The 12,901-nt window shown below is 52.0% G+C and overlaps 1 protein-coding gene across 3 annotated transcripts in view; it reads right to left on the bottom strand.

The window, feature by feature from the left end:
• Nucleotides 1–192: 192 nt before the first annotated feature.
• GNB1L (G protein subunit beta 1 like) overlaps nt 193–12,901 on the bottom strand; it is a 46,126-nt gene continuing 33,417 nt past the window's right edge. For all 3 annotated transcript variants that reach the window (XM_057492547.1, XM_057492548.1, XM_057492549.1), the window contains one exon: nt 193–650. In XM_057492547.1, coding sequence (XP_057348530.1) covers nt 399–650 — 252 coding nt within the window. In that variant the 3' untranslated portion in view covers nt 193–398. The remainder of the gene's footprint in view (nt 651–12,901) is intronic.

Raw genomic sequence — 12,901 nt, 5'->3', positions numbered from 1 at the left:
ATGCCCAGGGGAGGGTGTGAAGGTGGCTCTGGGCTCTAACCTGCAGGGAGCCTGGGGTCCCCTAGGAGAGTCTGTTTGTCAGGCCTGCAGATCTGCAGCTACAAGTTCATCGTGAGGCACTCCAGGCTGGCCCCTCACTGGCCGCAGATGTCCAGGCATCCAGCCCAGTCACTCTTTAAACGACAGTGTCACTGTTGCACAGATGCCATATTTCACAAAAAGAGACGCAAGCCTTGTACAGAAAGCGAGGGGTCCACAGGCAGGGCTCTTCCCGCAACCGGAGAAGGAGGCCCCATGACTTGCCACCCGCAGGCCCCACGCACGTCCATGTGCCTGGGTCAGGCCAGAGCACGGGTGCCCACCTCCCCGCGCCCATGTGTGCCGACAAGGGGGTCGGGTCACGTGCACGGGTAGAGTGACCAGACACTGATGCGCTGATCCCTGGACCCTGCAGCCAGCAAGCCGTCGGTGGCAAAGGCCACGCAGTGGACAGTAGCGCTGTGGAAGGCCAGCACGGCCAGGGGCTTCATCGTCCGCCAGTGAAACACACGGATGCGGTGGTCCCAGCCTGCGGTGGCCAGGATCTTGCGATCTGGCCGGATCTTGACATCGGCGATCCCAGGATTGGTCAGCTCATGAGTTCTGCACACCTGAGACCAGAGCAGCAGGGAGAACGGTGAGATGGCTTCTTTGACCTGTCATGGAGGCCCCCACCTGTGGTGCCCCCAGCCTGCAGCCGGAACAAGCAGGGAAACAGGCTGCCATGAAGCCACATAGTCCTGCAGACTTACGCCCTACCTCCCAGGAGCGGGGCACAGACTGGCCGAGGGGGCAGCCTGACCTCTGCCTTGGCGAAACCCTGGGTTATGACAGAGGACTTCCGCCCTTCTCTCAGAAGCCCGAGCCCCTGTGCGAGGGCCGGCCACGCCCCCCAGGGAAGGCTTCAGTGGGCTGGATCCTGGTGACCCTGCACCCTACTGTCCAAGAGGTAACTTTTCCAGCTTGATGGGGTGACAATCAGCACCTCCTGGAGAAACCTCACACCTACTCCAACACACAAAGAATACAAGGAATGCAAACTCCATCTTTAGCAAAACTAAGCGGTAAGTGAGACCTTGACATGTAAGATGGGCTGAAGGGCTGCCCAGAGGGCAGGTCAGCAGGGTGTTGGCAGGGTGAGAGGGCAACACCGAAGGTGCAGCCCACCTGACCGGCTGCAGGGTGTGCCACACCGGGTACAACCAAAACCTTGGTCCTGGCCTGGTTCTGCGATGGAGGAAAACAAAACAAGGGGTGCCTCTCTGGGGGCTGTGCAACCAGCTGGTGCCTCTTCCCCACACGTGCCTCCTACAACATGGAACCAGAGCTGCCTTCACAGTCACGGCCACTCTTGGTTACACAGGACTATCTCCTGTGTTGCCAGGCAGTCTGGCATCTCTGTCCCTACACACCAAGAGACAGAGGCACCTTGCCATCATTGTGCCAACCCCAGATGGCCACTGCCTCCCACCGATCCTGTGTCTGGCCTGGTCCTGTGCGTCGTGAGCTCTTGTTGCACAGAAGTTGTTTTGCCACCCCTCAACAGCAGCCCTATTACTCCTAATTCTCCTAATGGGGCTGTAGCGACCTCAGTGAAGATCTTTCATTTCTACAAAGTTAACACAAGGAAAAAGGAGGGAAAAAAGCATGGAAAAACAAGTGACAACATTCCTTGAAAACAAGTGGAAATTGTCACCAAGAATGTTTTCCATAAATTAACAAAACAAAATTTTATGAAGCAATCACCCCTAAAAAACAAGAACCTAAAGCAGTAAAACACAAGAAGGAAATCTGAACTGTCAAAGTAGAGGAAAGATGTAGAAGGAAAAACTCAGAGATGAAGTGGGATCAGAAACAGAAGGAAACTCACCACAAGACAGTAAATCCAAAGAGAGCAGAATGAAAGGGGCGCAGCTGCAGCGGACTGCAGAGAAAACAGCAGACGCGGAAGATGGGGAACGATGCTCTAGCATTCACTGGTTTAGAAAATCACTTTTAATTTCTAGAAAACTGAAGTCTTATGACCCAAGTCCAAAGAAAGGCTATAGAATGGTCAACATTAAGATTTACTTTAGTGAAACCACTGGATTTCATAACTTTAAAAAGTCCTTTTGGTAGTCACGCAAAAAGACTGTCAATTGTGAGGGTAAGGTTTAGGCTGTCCTCAGAATGTTCCCTGGCCGCATCTGTGCCAGCAAACAGCAGTGATACCCACAGGCCTGTGCAGGGAGGCAAGGCCCAAAAATTTTATATCCAGCCAAACTGTTGTTCAAGTATAGAAACAATAGACAAGCATTTTTGAACATGTAAGAACCCAAAGAATGTGCTCCCGTAAGCTCTTCCTGAAGGACTAGAAGATTAACTCCGGTCTCACGAGGGATGACTGGAGAACTACAGCAGAGCTGGCAGGGAGCACCGAATCCACCGACCTGTAGGATTAGGTCTGAAACAATATGGGGATTACGGCTATAGAACCGGTTATATAACTAACAGAAATATGTGAGGACAGTGAGAGAGATAAGATGTTTAACTTCACCGATTTGCTCGTCTTTTGTCATTTGGGGCCAAAGGTATAACCGCCAACCTCATATACCTGAGAGACTATCTGATGCTCCACAGTCAGTGACGACAGAGGCAACATGCCTTCCTCCCCGCCCCCAACATGAGGAGCCGCAGTTTCCTGGTATTTGCTCTTACATTTCTCATAAAGAAATAATAATACACTGAAAAGATTTATGATTGGATTCCAAAGTTAAATGCAAATCTGTGCTATGTACAGGAGAGATGCCGGAAGAATGATTGGCAAAGATACACGAGGACAGCACATGAGAGAAACAGGGGCCCAACCTTTGTAATAAAGACTGAATTCAGAGCCAAAGCATTAGGACAAACTATCTGCCATATTTCACAACGGTAAGGGGTATGATTCCCAAAGAAGAGCTATGAGTATCTGTTTGAGGAATGTGGCTGTGATGGCATAACTGGTACCAGAGTAGTCATCATGCACTAACCACCACCAAACTGGACAAATACACTGAGCAGCTGTGCCCAGGTCCTGGACAACAGGCGGGGGAGGGCAGGTGACGAGGTGAGCCTCCCAAACACCCCAGCAGCTCTCTGCCTGGGCAAACATTCCAACCACAAAGTCCAGGCAGGCCACAGCAGCCACGTGAAGCCATGGACGCAAAGTCAGAGCGTTGGGTGGCTAGAGAGGCTGTGATCTGTGAGGTGAGGCGGCAGCACGGAGGGACCGAGGACCACGTGGGTCCCCGTGGGTCCCGTGTGAGGGCTGTGCCGAGCATGCTCAGGCACCACACAGGGCTTACTGGACAGTGGCTGCTGCAGACACAAGAGAGGAACAAAATCTTGGGTCCCGCCTGCCCGAGCGCAGAGACTGACAACCTAGACCAGCTGAGATGCAACAAAGGCCTCATTTCCATGACAGGAAGCACCCCTTCAGCAGGGACTACTCCAGACCTACTGTGCCAGCTAGAAACCAAGCCCTAGGTTGGAAGAGGCTGCAGTCTGGAAGCTGAGTCCCACGGCATCAGAATGACCCTGGGCTATCCATGACCCTGCCCTGAGGGAGATAAGCCAAGCCTATGCAAAGTTCGAGATGAACAGCCAGTAACTAAACTGCCTGTGAGCACAAAAGGAAACACTCTTCAGAGCAAAATGATAGAATTCAGTCCCCATCACCTATCATTTACAATGTCCAGCACGCAAACAAGAAATTATTAGACATTCAAGGAAGAGGAATGTGTGACCCACAAAGAAAACAATAATCAGCTAATAGAAACTGGCCCAGAATGGCACAGATGTTGGACATACCAGACAAAGATTTTAAAGTAGCTCTTCAAATATGTTGAAAAATTGAAAGGAAATGCTTTCAAATAATTACCAAAAAATTGTCTTGATGAGTGAACAGATAAGAACTGCTAGCTGAGAAATGGAAATTATAAAAAAGAATCAAAGCAGAACAGAGCAAGTGGTGTTGATTAAAGAACAGAAAGCCCATAAACAGACCCACAAAGACACAGCACTTCACCAAACGCTGGTGAGGATGTGGAGCAGCAGGAACTCTTCCAGCGCTGGTAGGAAGGCAACATGCCGCAGCCACTTAAAGACACTGCAGTGGCTTCTTACAAAACTTAAGGCAGTCTTTTCAACAAATGGCACTGCAACTGGACGTCCCCCTGAAAAATAATGAATCTAGACACAGACCTTCCACCCTTACAAAGATTAACTGAAAATTGATCATAGATTTAAATGTAAAATACAAAACTATAAAATTCCTAGAAGATAGCATAAAAGAAAACCTAGATGACTGTGGGTTTGACAATGACATTTTAGATACAACACCAAAGGCACAAGCCATGAAAGAAAGAATTGATAAGCTGAACTTCATTAAACTTAAAAATGTCTGCTCTGTGGAAGACACTGTCAGGAGAATTAAAAAGACAAGCCACAGACTGGCAGAAAATATTTGCAAAAGACACGTTTGACAAAGGACTGCTATTTTACTATATAATAAAACGCTTAAAACTCAGCAATGAGAAAACAAACAATTAAAAAATAGGCCAAAGACCTAGCAGACACCTCACTAAAGAAGACACTAGATAGAAAATAAGCACATGGAAAGATGCTCCCATGGTATGCCATCAGGGAACTGCAAATTGAAACAATAAAGAAATAGCACTACATTGTCTAGTAGAATGACCCAAATTCAAAACACTGACACCACCAAGCGCTGGTGAGGATGTGGAGCAGCAGGAACTCTTCCAGCACTGGTAGGAATGCAAAATGCTACAGCCACTTTTGAAGACACTGTGGTGGCTTCTTCTTTTTTTTTTTTTTAATTTTTAATTAAGGTATGATTGATATACACTCTTATGAAGGTTTCACATGAAAAAACAATGTGGTTACTACATTTACCCATATTATCAAGTCCCCACCCACACCCCAATGCAGTCACTGTCCATCAGGGCAGCAAGTTGCCACAAATCCACTGTGTGACTTCTCTGTGCTACACTGTTCTTCCCGTGGCCCCCCACACTGGTGGACCATGCACGTGAGGGAGCAGAGGGTTCGTATGGGAAATGTCTGTACCTTCCTCTCAATTTTGCTGTGAACCTGAAACTGCTCTAAAAAGTCTTATTTTTTAAAAAAACTAGAAAATGTAAAATACTCTTACCATATGATCTAGCAGTTGCACTCTTTGGTATTCACTCGAACGAGCTGAAAATTTATTTCCACACAAAAAAACTGCACATGGATGTTTATAGCCAGCTTTATTCACAACTGTCAAAACTTGGAAGCAACCAAGGTGTCTTTCAGTAGGTGACGGATAAATAAACTGGTTCATCCAGACAATGAAATATTATTCAGCACTATAAAGAAAAGAGTTTATGAAAAGACATGGAGGAAACTTAAATGCATATCACTAAGTGAAAGATGCCAATCTGAAAGGGTTATACACTGCATGATTCCAACTGTATGACATCCTGGAAAACAAAACTATGAAAACAGAATAAAGATCAGTGGTGGTCAGGGGCTAAAGGGATAGGAGGAATGATTAGAAAAAGCACAGAGGATTTTTAGAGCAATGGAAGTACCATGTGATATTACAACGGTGGACACATGGCATTACATATTTGTTCAAACCCATAGAATGTATAACACCAAGAGTGAAGCTAATGTAAACTATGGACTCTGAGTCATAATGTGTCATTGTGGGTCCAGAGATTGTAATAAATGTTCCACTCTGGTGGAGAAGTTGAAAATGGGAGAGGGTATGCACGTGAGGGAGCAGAGGGTATACGGGAAATGTCTGTTCCTTCCTCTCAATTTCACTGAACCTAAAACTGCTCTAAAAAAGTCTTTTATTTTTTAAAAAAACTAGAAAATGTAAAGCTGAAGAGTTCAATAACTGAAATGAAAAAAAACTTGTAGGATAGGCTTACCAGCAGATTGGAAATTATTTAAAAAACAAAAAGTCAGGAAACTAGTGACATCAGTAGACATTACCCAACCTAAAGTAGAGAGAAAAAAAGACTGGAAAAAACTGAGCAGAGCCGCAGGGATCCATGGGAGGACATCACACTGTCCAAACGCACAGCAGCCCCAGGACAGTCGGAGGGCTGGAAGCCGCAGGTGAGGAGAAAACTCTGAAAGCAGCCACGGGTCAGACACACGGCGTGCATGTGGACGTAAGACACGACGAGTTCTCTCTCTCCCGAAAGTGTGGAGGCCAGAAGACGATGGAACAGCGTCGTCAAAGCCATCCTCCTTTAATTCTACAGGCAGAATTCTTTGAAAAGGAGGTTTAAATAAATATATCTTTCAGATAAACAAAAGCTAGAGACTCTTTCACTGGTAGAACCACACTACAAGAAATACTAAGGGATATTCTTCCAGCTAAGGGGAAATAAAACCAGGCAGCAGCTTGGATCTAGAGGAAGAGAACCAGAAATGAAAATGGGTGGGTAAATATAAAATACTATGTTTTTTATTCCTGTAAGTTTTAAGAAATAACAACTGATGATTTAATGCAAAGCCAGTTACCCTGTAAGTGGAGTTTATGGTTCACGTAGAGGTAAAATCCGCTAACAGCAGCAGAAGGGCTGAAGGGAGGTGAATGGAACCATACTAGTGCAAGGCTGTGACACATGGGGCCGGCAGCGCGACACACTAGGCATCTCGGGTAAGACTCAGCCTGAGAGCACCACGCAGAAAAGAACGACACGCGCTCCAGCAAAGAAGACGAGCACACATACTGTGGAACACTGAGAAATAGATACTTGATTAACACACAAGAAGACGGGAAAGGAGGGTCAAAGACGGAAGTGACAAGTAGAAACAAGTATCAAGGCGGCAGATGCAGGGGGAGATACACCCTAAATTACATTAAGGCAAACAGACTAGGTGCTCCAATTAAAAAGCAGTGATTGTCAGAAAAGATGAAAAAGCAGGTTTGCAAAAGATGCTTTTTAAATGTAATGAGATTGAGATAGGCTAACAATAGGAGAGACACGTGCCATGAAAAGAGGGAACAAGAGAAAGCTGGAGCTACGGCATGGGCATCAGACAAAGGACATGACGAGATACAGAGGACACTTCACAGTGGCCATTCAGTGGGATGCCGAGACCAGGCTCATGCTCCGGAAGGCAGAGCTTCAACATTCATGAAGCAAAACCGACAGTATAAAGGGAGAAAAAGGCAGGTTCTCAACCACACTTGGAGGTTGCAAGAACTCAGTAACTGGTAGAAAATTAGACAAAGGGGTTGGTAAGGATGCTGCGGACCGATGCAACAGCTGCAGGACACATGCTTTCACCAGCACCCACTGAGTGCAGGGCCGGAACAGGGACCATGGTGAGTACCTGAATGCTGACACCGCACAGGGTGCCTGCACTGACAGCAGAATTAAACTAGATTAAAGAAGTCTAGAAAATCTTTGGAAATTGAGTAATCAGATCAGGAACCACCTGATCAATGAAATTGCGAGGAAAAACAAAGTATTTTAGACTGAATAAAAATGAAGACACAAGTCAAAATTTGTGGGTCAAAATCTGTCTCCCAGAGGTTGGTGAGCAGACTGGGAGCTGACCTCCGGAGCCTGGAGGAGGCTCAGCAGAACCCAGAGAAGCACCCAGAGCCCCAGGTGCCATCAGCACGCTGACTCACACATGCAGGGGCCCCACTAACAGGTTCCCAGCGGTTGGCCTTCTCAGCTTCTGGAAGGAGGGCCTGAGACGTAAGAATGCCCAGGCAACATTCATGGAACAGAACAGTAATGACGAGATGCAATCCGTGTGCAAGACAGGCTCCGTGAGAGAGACGTCTACATTCAAAGGCAGGCTGAAGGCAAAGATTAAACAAATAAAAGCTATAGAAGGAAGCCAGTACCAAGAACAAACCTGGCCTGAGCCGTATTAATAGTTGGCAAATAGGCTTTTGGGCAAAAATCTTTTCCAGAGAGAATGAGGGTCACTGAAGTAAAGGTAAAGCAATTCCCCAGGAAGATCACTGTTCTGAACTTGTATGTTCCTAAGCCAGCCCCAACATGCAGAGTGCAAAACTGCCTGGAATACAAGAAAAGCCAGCAAGGTGTCCAGGGCAAGAGGGTCCACCTGCCCTATGCAGAGGCCCCTGGGTCAAAGCACAGTATCAGGGCCACATGGCCGGCATACCTGACCTGGGGTGCACAGGTACGGCTGTGCATCCAGCAACGAGGGCATTCCTTTTCAAGCACATGTGGAATACTTATGAAAACTGGCCTGGCCTCCACATTGCAAAGAGCTGATATCACTCAGACCTTATTCTCAGACCACAGTGGAATTAAGTTAGAAACTGAAAAATAAAAAATAACTGGGTCAAAACAATCAAACATTTGGAAACGTTATAAAAACACTCTAATCAGCTCAGCAGTCAGAGAACAAATAACAATCAGGTCCACCTAGAGAGTGATGAGGAAGATGGTGACATCTCACAGCGAGGACGCGGGCCATGGGGCCCATGGCACAGACGGGAAAGGCAGGCAGGGAACGAATGGGTTTCCCACACAGCTCAGGTCGGAGCCCAGGCTGAGCTCAGAAAACACAGGAGGGACAGGATGATCAGAGCAGAAATGGTAAAAGGGAAGAAGAAAGATTTTAAAAAATCAAAAATGACACTTGAAAGGAAAATAAAAAAGGGACGGTCCTGCCAATACAGCAGGTACTTAAACAATCATTACAAACAACTGGAAAAAAACATCAGTGTGAAAATACCTTGAAGATTTTTATGCCTTCAGACTGATTCCCAGTAAAATGCAACTTACCAAAAATTCAGGAAACCTTGATTGAGTCCAAGAGGAAAATCAGACCTTCCACAGAGAAAAACGCCTGCCCTAGTGCTCCAGGCAAAGACATGGTCCTCCGGAGACACCCCCTCCCCGCCCCGCTGACCGATCCAGAGATCAGGAGAGGAGGGACACCTGCCTCCTGATTCTGGGGTTCCTGAAACCCCAAAACCAGAAGCAGTGCAAGGCAACAGGGGTGGGGGTGCAGCTCGGGCTGCTGAGGGACAGACAGACAGACAGCCCTGAACAACTCTGACCGAACCCCACAGAGCGCAGAAGGGGACACACTATTTAACAGGTTATTTTAGGATTATATATGGTTGTTTAAATGTCACAGAAATTGAACAATGCTAGCCACTAAATTAACACATTTGGTAAGAAAAGCCATGAGTCTGGTGGCCCAACAGCCATTCATGACCCAGACTCCTTCCCCACCAGAGAACGTAGCCTGGTCACGAGAACCTGCCCAAACCTGCCAGCAGACGCAGCTCTGGCTGACCTGTGGCACGGCAAGGATGCTCGCGGCAGGCCCTGCCTCCACACAGCACGTCCTGGGGTCCTGGCCAATGCAGCCGCACTTGGGCAGTGTCCCTGCGGCGACCCATCCAGCCACCTCCAGGCCTGTCCTCTTTCATGGTCAAGACCTCCTGCTCTTCCAAAAGCCTCCGTCCTGTGCCCGGCTCTAACTCACAGGCCTGCGACACTGCCAGCAACCCCATGGCCTCCCCTCCACTGCCCTCTGCAACAAGCACCTGCATATCCTGTACCGACCGCTTTCACCTGGCGGACCCTGGTGCAGTGGGGGCTCTGTGTGCATCCTACCTGTGCTGGCACCTGAGCAGCTGAACAGCACACGGCCCTCGACTCTCGTCACGAACCCTGGGGGCCCTCAGCATGGGGCCCCTGCCTCCTCACTGCCCGCCTCTCTGCCTTGCCATTCGGCTGTAGGCTCCCAGGCTCCACACACAGGCCCCCGAGACCGGCAAAGGGGGCAGGCGGCAGGCAGCAAACTGCACACGTGCACCTGTGTGTGGGGTTGTCGCCACCTGAGCCCCTCCGGAGCCCCCGACTCACATGGGCCAGAACAGCGTAGCCGGGAGCCAGGACAAGAGGCTGAACATCACTGTCCTTCCGCCTCTTGTCTGTGACCTTTGCTTCCCAGGGACAGTGAGGAGACCCTTGAGCTTAGGGCCACAGACTTGTTGGAGCCCCTCAGGGCGCCCTCAGGGTCACCTCCTTGGCACCCGTCTTCATGTGGATTTGTTAAACATGGGGAATGTTTCCCAGGGAGAAAAGGGCCTGCTTTCAAGTCTGAACACTCAGAGCGCAAGGGAAGGGAAGGGGTGCTCTGGGAGAGCCCCAAGCCGTGGTCCCCACACGGCTGACGTCGGGTGCAGGGCAGAGAGTGCCCTCCACGCCCACATCACCACCTGGGAGGGGCCGTGATGCCCAGTGCTGCCCCCGGGACAGGGATGACCCCACACACACACTGCCACCCTCAGTCCCTTGGGAAACTCGGGGGCGCTGAGGCAGCGGCACAACGCCCGGCTACCCTGGCAGGAAATGAGAAGCAGCGGCTCCACTAGGGGCTCAGAAGGTAAGAGACCTGCACCCGCTGCGGGCCCGTATCCTGAGGAGGAGGAGGAGGGCCCGGTAGGGCCTGTTGACAGTGCCAGTGGCCAAAGCCACCGCCTCTGGTTGTTCCCGAGACATAGCGATGGGCTGGGCTGTGCTATGGTCTGCCCACCCGCAGGGCCACAGTCTCCCTCCTACCTGTCCCACACATCTTGCTGCAGCCACCCCAGAGGGAGGCCCCTGGCAGGGTGGGAGAGGGAGGCAGGGGCCATGCGCTGGGGACAAGGGGACACCTGGCCGACCAGCCACGGGCGTGGTGCAGGGAGAGTGCGGTTGGTCCAATTCCTGGCCCAGGCAGGCTGTGGTGGGGGCCTCGATATTACTTAAAGGCCTAAAAATACTGCTGGCCATAAATCAGCCCCTGCTTCAAGGCCACGGGCCCTGCCCAAGTGTGGGAGGAAGGAGCAGGTCTGTGCACCACCTGTGTCTGATGACAGCCAGGCCCAAACCCCCCAGAGGCTCAAGGGAAAGAGCAGGCGAGTGGCCCGGCGTCACCACGTGCCCCCAGGTGACGAGGTGACCGATGGCTCCTAGTCCCCGCCGCGGCCCCTGGCTGGGCCTGTCCTGGACCAGGACCCTCCTGGAAGGATCCCTGGCCACCGGGGGCTCTCACTGCGCATGACCTCAGGTGCCAGGAATGCGCACGCGGCGCAGCCACCATCTGGTTGCCATTACGCACGCTCGGCTGCGGGAAACCTCATCTGTGTCTCCACTCCCAGCGCCCGCCCGGAGAGATTGATTTGGGCTCGTTAGAGGCCTCAGCGGCAGGCTGCGAGGCTGAGCACAGCTGTGCCCACGCGGCCGCGCGCCGGGGCCGGCAGCTGCATCGCAGCCCTGCGGGGCCGGGCACGGCACTCCCGGGGCCCCTGGGGCGGGGTGCCAAGGATGCTGAGGGCCTCGCAGCCCTGGACAGTCCCCCTCAGGGCCTGGGCTTCACCACCTGAGGGCCTCCAGGGCCTCTGCGGCCAGGCTAACGGTGACGTCTGGTGGTCTCTGCGAGGCAGCAGTGCTCAGTGGGGGGCGGGGGGGCGCTCCCGGCTTTGATGTGCTCCCAGGTCCGGGGCACCAACTCCGTCCATACTGAAATGCCTGGCTGCCCTTCTGCTTTAACTTTGCGATTCATCGGTACAGTAAAAGCGCGTCTCTGGACTGGAACGTGCCCCATAAATTTAAGTTTTAGGTTCTAGCAGCTGCTCCCCCAACAACCAGGAGGCCAGGCAGATCTAGGCCAAGACCCCAGGAGGGCCCCTTCCTGGGGTCCAGGGGCCCTGCAGCCAGGCGGGGCTCTCGAGGAAGCCACGTGGGTCTTCAGCCCTTTGCAGTCAGGCTGCTGAAGTTCAAGCCGCAGAGGAATGAGCGCTGGACCCCATGGTGCTGCCCGGTCCCCCACCAGGCTCGTGGGGCAGGAGGGAGGGGCGTGAGGGAGAACCCTGGTGCCCAGCTGGCCGGGTGGCATCACTATGACTTTCACGCCCACCCAGACCTGGGCCCAGGGTTCTGAGGCCTCAGAGCCCCTTCCTCCAGGATGGAGAAGTCCTGCAGCTCCCACAACTGGGCCTGGCCCCCCTGGGCGTCCTCACCCCTGCGGCTGCCAGCCACTTGCTCTGGTTCTAGCCTCCCATGGGACTGTACTTTTCAGGATGCCCAGTGGCCCCTGACTGCGACCTGGAAGGGCACCTCCCGGGTTCACTCTGCCTGACCTCAGTGTCTGTCCCCAGGCCTCCACGCCTGTCACTGCCCTCTGGGTGCACACTCTCTTTTGCCCAGGACTCCGCGCGCAACCTGTGACCCCTGCCCCACTGTCCTCACTCCGTCCCTTGTGCGGGTGACCTGGTGGAAGTGTGCCACCCCCAGGGTGCACCCAGGGTGTGGTGATGCCTGACGGGCACTGAAGCATGTCCCACCTTCCAGCCGGGCCCCCTGCCCCAGCCCTCACACGCTCCCAGGGGCTCTTCCCCTGGCTGTGGGGACTGCAGCAGAGCAAGTGCGAGGTGAGGCAAGCCGGCCAGGCTGCTGGGCAGGGCTTCCCCACATGGCAGGGAACCCAAGAGATGCCCTCTTCCTTGGTCTCCTGTCTGGGGTGGGGAGCCTGGACCACCACGGCCCCTGCCAAGTGGAGGGCAGCCTCCAGGCCCTGCCTTCCAGTCTCCGGGGCTGACAGCCCAGGCAAGGCGGGGCTGGGCCTACTTCTGCTTCTGTAGGCTGTCTCCCTGAGGGCCCTGTGGTGCTCCCTGGGGCCCTGTTCCAACACCAGGCCTGAGTTCACAGAACGGCCTCTCCCAGGAACTTCTACTTGGTCAGGGATCCTTGGCTAATGGGGATTCTTCAGCCAGTCCCAGAAGCCGGTGTGCTCCCAGGACACCCGCTGGGGACAAAGAGGCACA

Source organism: Manis pentadactyla, chromosome 14, assembly GCF_030020395.1.
Source record: "Manis pentadactyla isolate mManPen7 chromosome 14, mManPen7.hap1, whole genome shotgun sequence".
In the NCBI taxonomy this organism is placed as follows: Eukaryota; Metazoa; Chordata; class Mammalia; order Pholidota; family Manidae; genus Manis; species Manis pentadactyla.
Note: the sequence above shows the minus strand (reverse complement) of the source record. Positions and strands in the feature narration are given on the sequence as shown.